The sequence below is a fragment of the Juglans regia genome, chromosome 11, assembly GCF_001411555.2.
Source record: "Juglans regia cultivar Chandler chromosome 11, Walnut 2.0, whole genome shotgun sequence".
Lineage (NCBI taxonomy): Eukaryota > Viridiplantae > Streptophyta > Magnoliopsida > Fagales > Juglandaceae > Juglans > Juglans regia.
This window is the reverse complement of record NC_049911.1, coordinates 36,390,537-36,410,537: the sequence shown is the minus strand read 5'-3', so window position 1 is coordinate 36,410,537 and position 20,001 is coordinate 36,390,537. Positions and strand designations below refer to the sequence as shown.

The following is a 20,001-nucleotide window of genomic DNA, read 5'->3' as shown; positions in this document are numbered from 1 at the left end:
CTACTCATGATCCTGCATCCATCCAGTCAATAGTCGTCGGAAGTCAATCACCAGCCTGTAGAAGACATTCATAAACTGATCAATCCATGCACGATATCTCTCCCAGTTGACCCGGTCCATCAGTCTTTGCGCGCGCGCGCAGTGATTCCCGGTTGATGATCCTCGCCTAGTGCCTGCCTAGCTAGTTGCCGAATTCAAGACTCAAAATGTGTCCGAATAGATTTTTTTTTAATGTATTTTTTTAATCATTATAAATAATTTAAAAAAAAATAAAAAAATCACAATATCATTAAAAAATATTTTTTTAATTATTCAATAAAAAAATTAAAAAAAAAAATTTCATTCGAGACTATTTTGGATCCGAATTCGGGACCAAAACATTTTCCTTTATTTATTGAATCAATCAATTACTGCATGCGCGCATGGTCCACCTGGCCGCCTGCCTGCTTCGATCGTGCACTACTTTTTTTTGACTATTTTGCATCCGTAGTTTTCGAAAAAAACTGGACCTTTGTAATCTCTATATATACATGAGTTTCTTTTTTTCCCCAACTTTCTAGCAAAGAACAAAGGTCAAGAAGCTGCAGCGAAGTTTCGCTGCTGCTTCTTCTTTTTCCTACGTACTAATTAATAACAAGATGATCGATATCTAGATCACATGAGTAGTTTTCCTCTAACAGTACAAGTTAACTGCTATTATTAATTAAGACGCCCAACATAATTGGTGTACACTCGATGTTTTGTTTGAGATTCAACGACGTCATGACTACTTGCATTTCGAGGAATCATCAAAGAAATCTGGCCTTTTAATAACATGACTGGTACCGATCGAGCAAAGTCGGAATTGGCTGTGATCACTTTTGGTACGTAGCTAATTAGGCCCATATATAGGTGTGAATGACGTATTTCACACCATCAACCACTCAAATAACTTGAAATGAATAACTTGGTGGTACTGGGTGCCAGAATAAACTTCGATGTTTAAGTTAAAGTAGTCGTCTCAATGTAAAATATCTCAAAAAATCCAAAGAAACATTTGTTACCTTCATGAACCATCTATAGAGGTGCAAGGACATGTCAAAAGAGTCGATTGATAACCATCAATCCCGTGCGTTTATCTTTAACTATCCCTTAATGAAAAAGGATGGGATAATAGCTCTAATTTATAAAAGTTATATATCATAAGATAACTACTTTCATCTATGGGTGTTATCTTCTTGTGAGTAGTGTTGTTCTCTTATTGATATCATGCTCTCGTGGGCTCTTGGGCCTTAAGTGATGCAGGTCAAAGTGATAAGTTGGACTGCCTTTTAGCGGTAGACTTGGTAGCAAGAGGATCCAAATATCTCTTTTAATAGGATAACACAAAATTCAAATATGAGAATTCTAAACCTAATTAAATTAAAGAGAAATTCAGGACAAAATCATGTTTTTCTAAAGAGGATATTATATATAGGAAAAAAGCAAGAAGAAAACACATATAGATAACTTGATTGGTGAACATGACTGAACAATTTTGTTGCAGTGGGACTTGATTGCAATGACCACAATTGTTACATGCTATATAACCTTGATTTGGTTTATCCAGAAGATTGGGCCCCGCGATTACACAAGTAGTACTACTTCATAATCAATTAATACACACGTAAATAGCTAGCTAGCCGTATCAATTGACTACAAGCTGCTACTTGCAATCTCACTTTTAATGGCCGGTAGCTACTCTAGGATGTACCGTAACCTAGCTACGTACTGATCTTTTGAAATATCGAGCCCTTTTGGTCTTCCTTCTTCGTGAGAGAGAGAAAATTAAGAAAGTCTTTGGTCTCCGCACGTGAAAGGCGCAGCCATCTATAGTACTTAATTATGCTGTCTTGCTACTTTCTAGTAGTACTCTAAATTGCTTGAGGAATATTAAAGCGCCTTAAGTTTAATGTAATTGGAGATCGCTAAATAGTATTAGTAGATGATGATCTATATATTCCATGCAGCTAGCTAGGGACTTGATCTAGTACTTCGTATAACTACGTACGTACTGACGATCATAATACTAGTACTTGAATTTTCATGGGTGGGGGTTACCAGCTGAGATCATGCTGCATATAGATATGCACCCAGCATGCACCTGATCACCAGCGACGGCATGCTCTTGATCATAATCAATTAATTAATAGTAAGATATTCAAGTTAATTAATTTCCACTATATATTGTTTGATTAATATATTTTGGTAGATCTCAAGTAATTTTTACTATATGTATTTTTCTTAACATCATTCAAATAGATTTAGGATCTACTAATTTACATGTCACACAGATACACATATATATATATACTAGCGGTTGGGCAATGTGCGAGGCACATTTGCCCGGTTGAAAAATAATTTATTTTGTAAAATATAAATATGTTTTGGGTTAAAAAAAAAAAGGTAATCATAAGTAAAATAAGTAGTATATAGAGAATTTTTTATGAACTCAATTTCTACACCTAACAAGTGAAAAGAGATGTGGAGAATTTTTGTGATAGTGATAGTACTTCACTGCATAAATCGAAACAATCCAACCGAAGAAAAAAAAATGAGAAGTGGTAAAATGAATGGTTGAATTTAAATCTTAAAAATTTTAATGTATCAGCAAGAGCTTCGTCCTTCAAAAAACAATACACGTAGACAACATATCCTTAGATATGATTTGGATCGATGTATTAATAGTAGTGACATGGTTTGTGAATAGTAATATATAAAATTATTTGGATTAAGATGTTTTATTTGATTTTAGAAAATGAGAGAAAAAAAGTTAAAATAAAAATATTATAAAAGTTAAAATATTATTGGAATATAATTTTTTAATGTAGTTTTTGTTTTAAAATTTAAAAAATTTATATTTAAGAAAATTGTAAAGATTAGATTAACAAATTAAAAAATATTTTATATTAAAATAATATTTTAAAAAATATATAAAAGTTTCTGAAAACCTAATAATCTATTAATCTCTTCCTCGAACTCAATAATTTTGTTTGGGAAGAGATAGATTGTCAATTCCCTCCTGACCCAATGATGTTGTAAATTTTTTATTTTTTTAAAAATGTTTATGATGATTGAAAAAATACATGAAAAAAAGAAAAGAAAAATAAAAAAATGAAATACACAATCATGACATATTTTTAGGTTACTTTTTTATTAGTTATAGCAGTTCTCTTTAGTTAATTAAGAATATTATCATATTTAAATTATGTTAAAACTCTAATTATTTATATAGTTATATTTTTTTAAAAATATTTAACAAAATTTCATTATTTATTTAATGATGAAATATTAGTATTTTATAAATGGTTTGGTTATTTTGAAATTAGTGGTACTTGTGTAAAATCCTGTATGGCGTAAGATTTTCTAATTGATAAAAAAAAGCACGTTTGCCACATTTGTCAAATTGAAAAAAAAAAGTGTAATTTCAAATATTAAAATAGTCTAATATATAAGAATAAAATTATTATTTATTTATGTTCATAATTTATTATGAAATTTAAATTATATTAAAAATTTAAATTAATTAGATAGTTTTTTTCTCTTAAAAATATACAATAAAATTTCATCATTTATTTAATGATAAAAAATTAGTATTTTATAAATTAAAGTTGATTTTTAGTGTATGATATAATAAACAGTAATAGGATATGTGAAAAAAACATGTGAAGAAAAAAAAAACAGCTTCTTTATTGATTATTTAAAACTTAAAAATCAATATTTTTTCCAATTTTTCTTTCTTCCTATCTCTCATTCCCTACGCACGATTGCGGTATTACGTTGCATTCATACGAAAAAAAAAAAACAAAAACAAAAAAAAAAACGACTGATTTAGATTTACTGTTCACAATAAACAGTAATGAACAGTAACTTATAGTCGCTTTTAAGTAATAGGCAGATATATTCAAGAAGAGGACGGTGTACTCTAATTTTATTAGTCAACCTTCACTTATGGTTGATGAATACTATATACAAAAGAGAAGGAATTAGTTACAAAAATCCCAAAACCAAGTTTATGTTAGAAAAAAAAAAAAGAAGAAGAAGAAGAAGTAGAAGAAGAAGAAGAAGAAGAAGCTATAATTAATCATTTACTAAGATCTAGTTACAAATTAATAAGATAATAAGAGAAATAAAATTAATGATGCAACGTGGAAGTTCTTGCACGATACCAAAAAAAACAAAAAAAATGTCAATCATGTATTTAAGTAATTCATGAAGGGATGAGAAACTTACCGTGTTGCCCATTACGCTGAAGGAAGTAAGGCTATGATCTGCTAAAGCATTGCCTTCTCTATATACATTGAATACATCAAAGTGGAAAACACATTTAAAATGAAGAATGTCATCTCCAAACTGCATATTTTTAGTTTTACTTTTTGCAGCAATTTTAACAACATTTACGGCAAACAAAATGACCGATAATAATATTTTAACTTTTGCAGTGCTTTTAATAACAATTGTGGCGTTAAAAATTGCTGCAAAAGATGAAAAGTAAGTTATGATGGATAATTTCGCTGCAATTGCCCTTTTAATGTTAAGGGCACCAAAATGCAAGAAACTATCAGATTTTCCCCCCATCACATGTTAGCATTTCTCCCGTGCACTCCCAAATCCCGATGTCACGTCCTTATTCTCCAACTTGTTCTTCTCCATTTCTAGCTACCTGAGCAAAATCTACTGAAAATTTATTCTCGGCGCACGGCTGCCCCTTCCACCGAAATCCACCACTAATAGCGGAGCTACTACACCCCAGCCTGTAGATTTTCGAGTAAGCAAAGCCTACGAAATTGTCGTCTTCACTCGCATCAGTTGAGGCTATACCAGTTCAAAGTGCGATTTTTGAGACGCCCTAAGCCGTCGTTTGTCATCATTGTCGACCCTTTTCCTGTAGTAGTGGGTTATCCACCTCATTTCCATCCCGTCGGCTCGTCCACTCAGTTGGAGTCGATTTTCCAAGATAAAATACTCTGTTTTTTTACTTCATGTTCTTAATAAAACCGTTTAGGTCAAGTAGAAACATGAGTGCTTTGCTCTTTCAATTTGTGCATAAATTGTTGTTTGTGTATGTCTAATGTAACTTTGGAATTCTTATACTTTATTTTAAAATCAATACAAACAATCCTATGTTAGACTGACTAATAAACAAATGATGTTGATTTTGTGGCGATATTTTGTTTATTTTCGACGGCAGAAAATAGTGGCAAATAGTTTTTCCCAGCGAATTTAAGCAGGATTCTAAGTCTTATTTGCAGCGATTGTTTACGGTATTTGCAGCGACAAAAATCGCTACAAATAAAGTTTTACGCAGCGATTTTTGTAGATCACTGCAGTAACTTATAATTGAGTAGAGAATTGCGACTAACGTCCGGCACAATAAAAATCACTTGGAAAAAGTATTTGCAGATATTTTAGTAGTTATTTGCGACGAATTGTAGGGCCGGAAAATGGCCTATTTCTTGTAGTGCTATATATTAATAATAAGAAGGGAGTCATACTCCATAATAAGGTCGGCAATACTCATGAGTTGATAACAAATGGTAAGACCCAACTTCAGAGCATAAATAATTTTAGCACAAGTCCTATTAGTACCGACACCCATAAATGATGAAAAAACAGTAATGAAAAATCCATCATGGGAACGTAGAACTCCCTCACAGCCTACAAGACTAGGATTACCTTTGGAGGCACCATATCATGTATCTAATTTAAACAAACCAAGGGGAGGGCGAATTCATTTGTTGGAGTGAAATATGGTTTTTTGCCACGAAATTTTTTTCCACAAAATACGATCGTGGCAAATAGTAGATTGATGGCTCTACATTTCGAGCTAGTGTACATGTGTGTGCGCGCGCGTGTATATGTGTATGTGTGTGATTTCCTTAGGCAAAGGTTTTTAGATCAACGTCATGTACAATTTAGCTAGGCATTAATATATTTTATATTTTATTATTGGTTGTAACTAAGAATATATATTAGAAACACCCACTCGTCCGTATATAGTACTATATATTTCTCTTGTAATAACATAATATTAGTATTTTTCGGGGAAAATATATATATATATATATTTCTTGCGTTATTGTGTTGATCGATCTCTAGTCAGGTTCTTGGATTTTGCCTCCCCTTTTGATCACAAAGAGCTAGCCCCATACTTCTATAAATTACAACGTGGAATGGAAAAGAAGTTCAGCAAGAATTACCTAGAAACTAGTACGTAGAGCTAGCTAGCGCGCACCACACTCAACAATCCATCACTCAATTTTAAAAATTGCATGCCCTTCATAATAAGGCCGAGAACTGCATCCTTTTTGGCTGAATACAAGAAACACGCGCGGGATACAGCTAGCTCCTGTATCGCATCGTACATTAATTCTTTCCTCTATTGTTAATAGGGTAATTCTATGCATCAACCTACACACTTCACACACCATGTATTCAAAATTTTTTTTTTTTTTTCTTTTAAACCTCAATACACTAAGTGTGTTAAGTGTGTGATGAATAGTAGGCTGATGCAAATATTTTTCCTTGTTAATATATATATATATATAGGTTTCTCCCTCTAACAGTAGTGATACTCTTATGCATTAATTAACTAATTATATATGTTCTGCTCTTATTCATGTGATTACTTGCAATTGATCTAATTCCAGCTTATTACTCATATATATATATATATATATATATATATATACACTAGCGGTTGGGCAATGTGCGAGGCACATTTGCCCGGTTGAAAAACAACTTATTTTATAAAATATAAATATGTTTTGGGTTAAAAAAAAAAACGTAATCATAAGTGAAATAAGTAGTATATAGAGAATTTTTTATAAACTCAATTTCTGCACCTAATAAGTGAAAAGAGATGTGGAGAATTTTTGTGATAGTGATAGTACTTCATTGCATAAATCGAAGCAATCCAACCGAAGAAAAAAAAATGAGAAGTGGTAAAATGAAGGGTTGGATTTAAATTTTAAAAATTTTAATATACCAGCAGCAGCCTCATCCTTCAAAAAACAACACACGTAGACATCATATCCTTAGATATGATTTGGATCGATGTATTAATAGTAGTGACATGGTTTGTGAATAGTAATATATAAAATTATTTGGATTAAGATGTTTTATTTGATTTTAGAAAATGAGAGAAAAAAAGTTAAAATATTGGAATATAATTTTTTAATGTAGTTTTTGTTTTAAAATTTAAAAAATTTATATTTAAGAAAATTGTAATGATTAGATTAATAAATTAAAAAATATTTTATATTTAAATAATATTTTAAAAAATATATAAAAGTTTATGAAAACCTAAAAATCTATTAATCTCTTCCTCGAACTCAATAATTTTGTTTGGGAAGAGATAGATTGTCAATTCCCTCCTAACCCAATGATGTTGTAAATTTTTTATTTTTTTAAAAATGTTTATGATGATTAAAAAAATACATAAAAAAAACTCTAATTATTTATATAGTTATACTTTTTTAAAAATATTTAACAAAATTTTATTATTTATTTAATGATGAAATATTAATATTTTATAAATAGCTTGGTTATTTTGAAATTAGTGGTACTTGTGTAAAATCCTGCATGGCATAAGATTTTCTAATTGATAAAAAAAAGCACGTTTGCCACATCTGTCAAATTAAAGAAAAAAATAAAGTATAATTTCAAATATTAAAATAGTCTAATGTATAAGAATAAAATTATTATTTATTTATGTTCATCATTTATTATAAAATTTAAATTATATTAAAAATTCAAATTAATTAGATAGTTTTTTTTTTCTTAAAAATGTACAGTAAAATTTCATCATTTATTTAATGATAAAAAATTAGTATTTTATAAATTAAAGTTGATTTTTAGTGTATGATATAATAAACAGTAATAAGATATGCGAAAAAAATATGTGAAGAAAAAAAAAACAGCTTCTTTATCGATCATTTAAAACTCAAAAATCAATATTTTTTCTACTTTTTCTTTCTTCCTCTCTCTCATTCCCTACACAAGATTGCGGTATTACGTTGCACATTGGCATTCACAAGGACAAAAAAAAAAAAAAATTTATTATTCATTACTATTCATCATACTGTCAATGAATAGTAATAAGATATGAAAAAAAAAACGGCTGATTTAGATTTACTGTTCAAGATGAACAGTAATGAATAAATTAGTATTTTATAAATTAAAGTTGATTTTTAGTATATGATATAATAAACAATAATAGGATATGCGAAAAAATATGCGAAGAAAAAAAAAACAGCTTCTATATTGATCATTTAAAACTCAAAAATCAATATTTTTTCCAGTTTTTCTTTCTTCCTCTCTCTCATTCCCTACGCACGATTGCGGTATTACGTTACACATTGGCATTTACATGAACCAAAAAAAAAAAAAAATTATTTACTATTCATTACTATTCATCGTACTGTCGATAAACAGTAATAAAATATGAAAAAAAAAAAAAACTGATTTAGATTTACTATTCACGATGAACAGTAATAAATAGTAACATTATAGAGGCTTTTAAGGCAGATATATAGATCATATTAATTCCTGCGCTTGATTAAGATCCAGCATCTACAAATTATTAGAAAGTTTTGTGTTCGATCGGACAAATAATTCTTTCTTAAAATGATCGGGTTAGTTTTGAATTAGACATCATGTACATATATACCAATAATATTTTCCACATAACAAAACCATAAAATGGCACATTTAATTAAAAAGGAGAAATCCATTACTTTCAAATTCGATCTATAATTAATGGGAAATGCTATGCATCAGCCCCACACCAGCATACACTTCACATCACTTTTTTTTTTTTTTTTTTTTTTACCCTCAATAAGTTGAGTGTGTGTCTTTGAATTAATGGGGCTGATGCAAATATTTTTCCATAATTAATTACATGATCGATCCCTCCATTAGTACTTCCCTGATGGGATGGAGCCAATTAGAAAACAGCATATATAAACTATCTAAAAGTCCTTTTTTTACGAGTTTTCAATTTAGAGTAAAGTCCAATATTCTTCCCGAAATGGCGGTGGCAAGTGCTGCTGTGAATTTGGGATCCCTTGTCAAGGAAGAAGCCATTTGTTGGAGTAAAAACTGTTGGAAAGTTGATCCTTCAACTCCTTCGATGGAGTTTTTGTTACTAATTTCAGACAACCCAGTTTGGATCAAATCAAGGGTTACTGTAGGACGTGAAGATGATCTCATGGATGATACTGAGCTAACAGAACCAAGGTTTGCACATTGACTCGAGCCTAATGATAATTCGGCTCGAGACGGGGGCATCATGTGGTTGTGTTCTCCTTCATAGGTAGCTACCAAAACGGATGGATCTTCAACACTTCTTTGCACCTATACATATAAAGATGAAAAACAAGATAAAAATAAGAAATTAAAAGAAAAAAGAGATCATAGATTGAGACTTTGATCTCTTTATATATATATATATATATATATAATCGTTTGTAATTAAGGAAGAGATCTAGGGAGAGATCAGACTAGCTAGCATATCATGTTTACCTTCTTCTTGACTGGACAGTTCGGTGCATAGGAGCACCTAAAATAAGCTCTTGGAGATGGGTTATCTCTAGTGACCTTTTGACCATATTTTCTCCACTGATATCCATCCTTTACAGCCTGCAATGCATTAGGGTTTCTTATAAATAGATAGAAGCTGCATGGGTAACTTCTGTATATATGTATATGACACAAAGTAATAGATAGCTAGCGCTATTATAACTTTGTAAGTTCGATGCCAAATTTCAATTTCTAAGGCCCCCCTGATCATCTTTTTCAGTGTCAAAGATAAATATAACCCAACATAATGCATACTAGATCATCAGTTGCACAACAATATTAGTGGATCGAAGCGTTTGCTTATATATATAAAGAACTTACTAGGTTCGTATTGGATGCATCAGTCCGTACACAAACCCTTGAAACCTTTGCATTAGAGTAACTTAACTCCTTTGACCTTTTACATGACTCTTCATCACTACATGAACTGCACTCAATATTTCCCTGAACTCCAATATTCCCATAGGGGTCATCAGTTCTCTGATCAGCCAGCTTTCTCTTCCTCGGTATAACGAGATATTCTTTATTGGAGTTATTGCTCTCGAGATTCATCAAATGGCTTTGCAAAGCATTGTAATTTTCGCGCATGTGAGCTAGCATTTCGGTCAGCTTCTTGTTCTCGGAGCTTATCCGATCGAACTCCTCGGCCAAAAAGCCAGCCTGTTTATGATCATGAGAACATGAGCTTTCCGATTAATTAGTTCTTGAGATCGAACAGATCATCACGAATAACGAGCTGGATATATTAATAAAAAAAAAAAAAAAAAAAAAGAAGAAGAAGAAGATCGAAGAAGAGATCATATGTCTGTAGAACAAAGTAAATCTGATCCTTCTTGCGATATGCTTTTATTAATTAATTTGACCGGAAAAAAGAAACGACGCGCGAGGTGGTTGTAATTAAACTAGAGGAGATCAAAAGTTGATCAACTGCTCATATTTGATTGAGAATAAAGTTGATCAACATGAACATGAACGTCTAGTCAGTGCGCAGGGAATTCACCTCTTCTTTAATCGGTTCTTTCTGATGATCATCAGCCCGAGCCAAAACTCCTGCAAGCTCTTTCTTCTGGTCCCAATGATCAGATGAAGATTTATCAGTTTAAAAATTCTAACAAGATCAATCGACAAACTAAGAAGTAAACAAACATATATATAGATCTTATAATTAAGTTGTGGTACTGACCGGAACTTCTTCTTTCATGGGCCGGAAGGGATTAAGGTTGAGGTCGAGAGAAGTATGCTGCAAGCTGGATGATTCCATGATTGCGTGTATAGATCAGAGGCTGCTTCAATTCGGAGTTGATTGTTTGGAAAGAAACAGGTAATTATACATATAATATATGGTTTGGGTACAATTAAAGTTTGTGCCTCAAAGGTAGTCAAGTGATCGATGAGAGAAAATCCCCAAGAAATGATGAATTTATAGGATGAGAAAGGAGGAAAAGGAAAACAGAGAGGTCCACTGATTAATTAGTTTGGTCGGAAAGTTGCAACGAAATGGACAAATGACATGTCGGTTTGTGCAGAAAGTCTTGGAAATGTCAAGGTCAATGACTGGAATTAATTAAATTACAGAGCGTATACACCTTGGTATTGACTAAAGATTAATTTAATTAGTCGTCATGGACTTCTAGATCCGGCGCATTCATGGCTTGGCTTTTTCTTTTCTTTCTTTTTTTCAATTGTTTTATATTAATTAATAAAAAATTTAAAGATACACAGCTCAGCATGACAATTAAACATTAGAGACATCAAGTTAATTTAATGTGCATATAATAAATAAAAAATTCTTTTCATCAGTCATTATTTATTATTCTATATGATCTTATATTCTATAAAAAAAAATATGTCCACATCCTATAAAAAATACTCATACATCCTCTAAAAAAGTTATATATAAATATAAAATCTAAAAATAAATAATAACTGATGTATAGAATTATCCATAATAAATATATCAACTAACTTCCTGTATATTTAAGGAGATACATGCAATAATTAATATATCCGGTTGGCCTCAAATATTTTAAAGGAATTAAGTTCTGGAATTACAGGCACTACTAACTAATCTTAGAGTACATTAATTTCATTAACTTATAATTAAATATTTCATAGTTCTTTTTTTTGCCGACTAGCTCGTACGTAGGGCCGCGGTGATTTGAAGCTTAATTCGGAGTACATTAACACCTCATTTCAATATATAGGTGTGGTGTTGAAGATCACTGTAAAATCATGTGGATCATGATCAGATCATATAATCACGTGCTAATTGCTGAAATGGGAACAGTTATGAACACAAATAATTTATCTGATCCCAATATTATTTGGCATGCACGGTCCGGGTCGTACTACTTACCCATGACTTTGCCGGCCCCCCAATTAGACCTATTTATACTAGGAAATAACTATACAGTACTATATTATCATCTCACTTTTATCTCATTAAATATGATGTAATATATTTATCACCATTAAATACATATTTTTTTATCATCTAATGATGATGAATGTGCTACATACCACTTAATATGATTAAAATAAGATGAAAATATGATGTATAGCATTACTCATAATCTATATATATATATTTGAAGCCAATGCATGGGAATTTTCGCAGTTGTTATCCTTGTTAAGTAATTAATTTATACATTACGTACAAATTTCTGTGTAATTGCATCATGCGAAAAATTCCACAGAAATTGAAACCTGATCAATCATTTTAGGCGATCCAATATTATTCCAATAGGTATCATGTTAGTTCACACTCAGATCATCAGGTCAATATATGCTGCATATTCCATAAATGACTGAAAACTACCATCTAATTTCGAAGAAAAGACATCATCATGTGATCAAAAAGAGATCGAGCATATATATATGACTATGATCGATCTTAATGCCGACATCCTAATTTCTTACAGTATGGTACTGTTTTCTTTCGCCAACAATATTAATGATATGGTCGGACATGCATGTTCACATGCAGCTCCGATCGAACGAATTATTGCATGCCAGCCAGCCATTTCACATTGGGCCCAAATTTACAAGTTTCTAGACAATTAGGCGCTAGGTACTGGTCATGATGATCATGATCTGGGTCACCTTTTTTATCTTTCTCCATTTCAATTAAGTTAATTTGCTTCAACTTTTTCTAATTATAAGGCCGCCCGTGCATACTCATTATATATTGATCGATTGTTTATATAAAACAAAATACTAAATTTAATTAATTAAATCATGTGATTATCGTAGCTATGTAACTAGCATGCATGCCATACAATGATATTGTTGGTGATCATATATATAATCGAAGTTAAGCCTAGCTTAAAGAATTAGTTCGAATTATCGATCGATCGTTAATGTAATTTTCTAGTATTACTACGTACTAGTACTTCATTTGAAATTATTATATATAATGGACGGTATTTCTTTTGTGCAGATTATACATATGCATGCCACGTGGATCAAATACAAGAAATTGAAATTAATATCAAGCACAATGACTATTATAAAGTCGATTAGTCCACGAGGCACTTTCCGAGAATATATCTATTTATATATATAAAGAGAGAGAGAGAGTGAGAAATATTTTTTATACTTACAAAAAAACGTCAATTAAAATTTAAAACCCCCATACGTGATAGCTGTCAAGAGAAGGAAATAAACGATAAGGTCAAAAGATACGGAAAAGTGAAAAAAAAAAAAAGCGAACGTTAAAAAGTTAAGACTATTTAGAATCGCTATCAATTCATCTCATTTTATTATTATAATTTTTATATAAAATATGATAAATGATTTAATTTTTTTAATTTTAAAATAATAATAATATTAAAAAATAAATTTTTAATAAATTTTTATTTAATTTTTTATTTTCATCTCATCTTGATTCATTATTTAAACCCATATAACCTTAAAAGGAACGGAGTGATATAAAAGCAAAAATGTAAAGGTAGAAACAATAGACTCATCGTCTCTTCAACCAATGGACCTCTTCAACCAACTCTTCAAGCAATGCGTATTTTCAATGGCCTCCAACTCTGCACTTCTTTTCAGCAAACCGTTCGTCTACAAATAATTTATTTTTCTCATTTTAAGTTTCAAATCTAATAATTCTATTTAACATCATTTAGAAAATTAAAAAAATCTGAAATTTCACTTTGCTAGAATTTTATTTTCATTTTCGTCATAAATCTGAAATTTCACCTAAAAGTTTTTCTTCATTTTCTTGGACTGAAGAGGCGTTGCTGGGTGAAATGACGAGTTAGGACATTTTCTTCGTTTGTACGTTATTGTTTCTTTTATTTTTCCCTTTCCTTTATTTTCCTTTACTTTTACTTTTACCTGTTGTTTTCTTTCCAACTTTTCCGTTTACTTTTCACTTCACTTTGTCAATTGCACTCACGTGTGTACGTTTTTCTCAAGTTTTCTTTCAAGTACGTGTAGCAAGACCCATGACGACAACACGCAGCCACTTCGTACGTGATCAGCACTGAAGATTAGTTGGAGTACTCTGGATCAAGGCTATATTTAGACTATGTACATTTTAACCTTAATTAATATTATAATTTCGTAGCATTAACGGACGTGTTCGGGTTCATGCATGCGGTTTAAAAACCAAGTAATTACTACACCATTCAAAGACAACTTTGGGTTATACAATCACATCCATCCATAAAACGTTTCGTACGCTTCACTTGATGGAGTTTTATATCTCAATCTCATACATATATAATTAAGAAATATTTGAACCACAAAAAAAATTTACAAAAATAATATGAATTGTATGATACGTTGATATATTTTATAATAAAAGTAATTTTATAATTTAATGAACCATATTAAGACATCAATTTGTGAGTTTATTTTTATAAAATATTTTTTTCACTAAAGTAATTCTCTATATAATTTTTTAGGCTGCGTTCGGATGTTGAGTTAAGTTGAGATGAATTGAATTATTTATGAATATTACTGAGTTGAAATGATGCAGTGAATTTTATGATGCTCACCTAATATGAGTTTGGATGTATTTATAAAAAGTTAAAAAAAATTATAAGTCTCGCGTTTAAAAATATCTTGAATTGAAAAATATTGTATCTCTCACATGTAAAAATATCTTGAATTGAGTGATATTTAATAATTTAAAAGCTGTACATTTAAATATTGAGCTAGACTTATATTTAAACTGAACTTTTTTTTTATAGATAATTAAATTTAAACTCAATTTAGATAAATTCAACTATTTCTATTTTCTAAAAATGTTTATGTGGAGGGCAGGTAATGATTTGTTGGCTACAAAGAAGAATTTATTTGTTAGGAAGATTAGTGATGACTCAATGTGTCCAATATGCCTCCAAGAGGAAGAATCTGTAATGCATGTTCTCTGGTATTGCCCTGCTGCCAATGATGTGTGGGCGGGGTTCCTAAAAATAGTGCAGAAATGGAAGATACAAGAAGAAACAAATTTACTGAGCTTATGGGAGAGTTTGACTAAAAAGCTCCATAAAACTGAAATGGAAGCAATAGCTGCCATAATGAGGAGTCTGTGGATCAGAAGAAATGTTTTCATTTTTGAACAGAAGTTCACCAGTCCTAGCAGTGTTATTAGATCAGCAAAAGATTTTTTGAATGAGTTTCAACAGGTCCAAACTCAGTCAATGGGACAAGGGGGAAACAACAGTGCAATGGGAGGTGAGAAAAAATGGCTTCCACCAGAATAGAGTTGGGTTAAGGCAAACTGGGATGCAGCTTTGGATGCTAAAGCAAGAAAGATGGGTGCCGGGGTTATAATAAGAAATGAGAAGGGAGAGGTCATGGCAACATGTCGTGCTCAGAAGCATAATGTGGTAGAACCAGCTTTAGCAGAGTGTTATGCTCTAAGAACAGCAATGGATTTTTGTAGAGATCTCAATTTTGACAAAGTAATCTTCGAGGGGGATGCACAGATTGTTATAAATGCTGTGAACAATCAAGATGAAGACTTGTCCTTCTATGGCAGTATTATTGAAGAGTTGAAGATGGTGTTCAAAGGCTGGCAAGGTTGGACAGTTAAATACTCACATAGAGACACAAATGCAGTAGCTCATAAACTAGCAAGAGCTGCGTTGCATTCTGAAGAGGAAAAAATTTGGATAGAAGAAGCTCCAATGTTTATCTTAAATAGTTTACAGATTGATAATCTTTGTATTGATCAAACAGTTTATATTGATGAATGAGGAATGATTTATTTCAAAAAAAAAAAAAAAAAAACTATTTCTATTTTCCAAACGTAGCTGAGCTAGTCTTCCCCGAGTCAATCGTGAACTATTTTGCTCATGTACTGATGTCAGATCCTTGGAGGCATCGACGTTTGCATGGATGATGAATGCACAAGTAAATTTCGTCATCCATCCCAGCTGGTCTTGCCCTCCTCGACCATCGCTAGCTTGCTTTACTAATTAGCTTGCCTGTCGGTGATCACATGCACATTTCCTCGAAGGATCTCGTGATTCTCATTCAAGTTGATCGTGAATATAATCTAAAGTTATGTTTCTGTTTTTTGTCTTGTGCGTGCAACTATAAAGTAATTTATCAAAAAATGTGGATGCCATTGATATTTTATACCTTACTTTACAGTTTAGACCATCTAAAATTATTAAAATCGTGGGAATTTCCACACATAAGTTAGCTAGCTAGGTACGTGTATATATATATATATATATATATATAAAAGCTGATCATTGATCATAAAACTTTACATTTTAGCGTATTCGTACCTAATTATTCATCCAGATCAATAATTAATTATTAGGGAATCTTATAATATATATAAAAAATGAATTATAGTCTTAATTTAATCATCACACAATTTAGTATCATTAAAATTAGCATAATTGCTTAGTCATTCAAGAGTATTGATTCCTTTCCATCGAGCGACTCTTTCTTAATTTATATATAAAAAAACATAAACTTATAACGCACATTATTATTAAAAACATAATTGCTTAGTCATTCTATATGTATTCATTTATTTCGAGTACTACTGAATCTTCCTTTAAATATAAAACCATAAACTATGGTTTAAATCATGAACATTAATTTTACTTGAAATAATTGAAGAAATTCTGAGTCTGCTAATGTCCAAACATAGATTAGGTACGTAAGATCATTTCATAAATTTTGGAAGCAGTGGATCTTCCAGACCGAGCTGGGTTTTCAGAAATTTTATATCAGCCTTATCAGAATCGTTCATAATTTTCAATATTTAATGAATCTTTCTATGAATCTAAAACCAGAACTCGTGGAGTAAAATGAAGAGAAAAAATAAATAGTAGTACACTTATAATTTTATTTATAATATTTATTTTATCAATTTTTTAAATACATTTAACATTAAAAAAAAAAAACAAACAAACTGTGTGGTTCAAATAAACACGTCTCTAAAAAAATAAGATTAAAAAAAAGGTTTTTTTAAGTTTATTAAGATAGCAACGTCCTAACAAAGAGAAACATAATTATTTATGATGTTGGGATCCACGTTCTTTAGCATCGTCCTTTTTTAGAGTGGTTAATTTTTGAATTTTTTTTTTAATATTTTTAAAAATTAAAAAAATTATATCAATATATTTAAAATTATTTTCTTCATCATAAAATAAATAAAAAATAACCGAGCGGTCACACCGAATAATATATGTGGGGCAGTACATTTTTCCCCTTTTTTATTAGTTATTGGTTTCAAATTAATGGAAAAAACACACGGGCTCCTCGATCGAGTACTACCACGTACGTCTTACATGGACGACTTCACTTTTTCTTTTTTGAAGTCAATCAAATGAATCATTCACGGCCAACAATGTTTTTATTTGCTTTATATATATATATATATAATTATAAAGAACTTCCATAATGCAGTAGATGATATGATCAGCACCCACACGTCACGTTGATGATGCATGCATGCCTGCCTGCCCTGCATTATTTGAATCCCTTCCTCCTCCTCATCCTCAGAGGATTCCATTCTCATGGGAATTACGAATTAGTAAATGCTTGAAGATCGTCATGAATTAATTAGTTTATTGACTTAAAAAAGCACTACTAGCTAATTAATTAATTAACCCTAGATCTGACATCAGTACTACCATCTTCTCCTACTTTTTCTCGGGTATATACATTTTGCTAGCTTTTGGAGTTCCCCAATAGGCAATAAGCCCATATTACTACTCATGGTAAAGATACAACGGACAACTACTTTCATTTGGCAAAGACTAAAAAGTAGAATCTGTTCCGTGGAAATTCGGTTGCCATGGGAACAGAAATCATGAAATATTATGAGCTGGGTCATGTTTAATATATATATATATTGTTGAAATAGTCGTAAAGTTGGAGATTTCGTGTCTTCTTGCCTATCTATTATCATAATTTTATTCCTTGCTGATCAGTTTAATCTCATCATCTCGCATGGAAAATCACAAAAATTTCCAGTAATTAGGACAAATACGATAAATTCTTCAAAATTCTTTCTTTGGTCAGACAACTGATCATGACCTCTTTTCATGGGGTTGGTTGGTTGTTAAAGTTCCACCCAATATACATATATACATATTATTGGGTGGAACTGGCCGGGAAGGTTAGTATACGGACGATATCCTTGAAGTCAAATATGGATGAGTTTTGATTCACCTAGCTCTTGGCTCTTATCTATTTTTCGGTAATGGAAGCTTCAAGTCGAGAGGGCCTATTTCATTCACATGGGCTATATTTTATGAGTTTGGGCCACGTCTTAGCCCGGCTTTTCTGGACTATTTTGTCCTATCTGGTCTACCCCATTCTCTGACAGATGGGACGCCAAGTCCGCGCCTTTACTGGGCTTTGCTTTCCTTCATATCCCAATTTGTGAAAGAAGAGCCTATATCAGAAGACAGTCCAGCAACTGCTGATTCCGAATGGCAAATCCCAAAGCATTTTGCAAACTTCCCAGAAAATACAAGGTTTTTGCAATGGAGCTGGAGTTCATTGCTTGCTTACTTCGTTCTAAAGTATCGGGGAGGGAGGGTACGCTCTGTTTTGGTAAAGATTAATGTTAGAGGTTTGGATACTGAGTTGAGATGATCAAATGAGTTAAAAGTTGAATAAAATATTATTTTTTAATAATATTATTTTTTTTAAATTTTAAAAAGTTGAATGTATTGTTTATTATATTTTATATAAAAATTAAAAAAATTATAATGATTAGATGATATGAGTTAGAATGACTTTTATATCCAAACCAGGCCTATTCTTGCAATTCATTTTAAAAAAATAGAATTCTTTTTAAAAATATATTTTTTTTTCTTGTGAGTCTACTCATCTTTTAAAAATAAATATATACGAAATTTATATATCTTAATAGTACAAATATCGTTTCTCTATCTCCGAGAAATATCCGAAAGAGTAATAGCACTTTTTTAAAGTGGCATGCATTGACAGAATTGTTTGTTCAGAATAAACAGGCGTACCCACCAATAATATTACCAAACCACCCACCTATATTTGACAGGGAAACGAGATAGATCTATCGTCCATGAATGATGGATGGTCATTTAATGGAGCACGTGGCCTACACTCAATCGACGTTTGGATTTGAAGATGATTTAAGATGAGTTGAGATGAGCTGAGATGAATTGTGAATAGTAATAAAATAAGTTGTGAATAGTAGTAAGATTTATGAGTTAAAGTTATTGAATAGTAATAAATAGTAATGAGATTAGTTAAGATGAGTTGAGATGAGTTGAGATGACTTGTAAATTCAAACGTCTGCTAATGAATAAAATTAATCAAGTTATAGTGTTGGAATTGGGTCGGAGTTAAGAGTCAGGCTCAAGACTAGTCTTATTCCAAACTCCAAAGCATGATATTGGTCAGAGTTAGGCGCCATATCAAATTTTCCCAGCTTTAAGTAGTATTCAAGCTGAGCCTATACACACACACTCATGTTTGATAGGTATCCTTATTTTGAAGACCGGCCAGTACTACTTATACCCCGCTAATGATTTCCTTAATCAGATGATCATCAAGCTTAAAACCTATATATTATTAACACGCACGCATGCATATATGCATTTTGAATTTGAACATGGTGAGTAATATCATGACTTTATAATGTGGTATAAATTTACTCCACATTATTAATCACTTCGATGGATGGGTACTAAGACTACATTAAGCAATGATTAGGTTTCCATAATATATTAAGTCGTATAAGATGCAATCGCTATGTCGATGATCAACTCTCACTCAATAATACATATATTTTTTTATGCATGTATATATGGTTCTTTATTATAAAATAAATATTGTTGTTTCACGAGGATTTAACGTGGATATATGACAATTTGCATCATTTTTCGAGAAGGTCATAAATTAATTACATGATACCTAGCTATAAAA

At 31.2% G+C, this 20,001-nt stretch overlaps 2 protein-coding genes across 2 annotated transcripts; one reads left to right on the top strand and one right to left on the bottom strand.

The window, feature by feature from the left end:
* Window positions 1-8,890: 8,890 nt before the first annotated feature.
* On the bottom strand, window positions 8,891-10,978 carry LOC109005228 (WRKY transcription factor 18-like). The gene is made up of 5 exons (XM_018984050.2): window positions 10,784-10,978; window positions 10,601-10,666; window positions 9,922-10,260; window positions 9,544-9,660; window positions 8,891-9,375 (listed from the first exon to the last, which is right to left on the bottom strand). The coding sequence occupies exons 1-5, from the start codon at window positions 10,859-10,861 to the stop codon at window positions 9,016-9,018; spliced, it is 960 nt and encodes a 319-aa protein (XP_018839595.2). The 5' UTR covers window positions 10,862-10,978; the 3' UTR covers window positions 8,891-9,015.
* Window positions 10,979-14,855: 3,877 nt separating this feature from the next.
* On the top strand, window positions 14,856-15,317 carry LOC108981782. Its single transcript, XM_018953033.1, has one exon. The coding sequence runs from the start codon at window positions 14,856-14,858 to the stop codon at window positions 15,315-15,317; it is 462 nt and encodes a 153-aa protein (XP_018808578.1).
* Window positions 15,318-20,001: the final 4,684 nt, after the last annotated feature.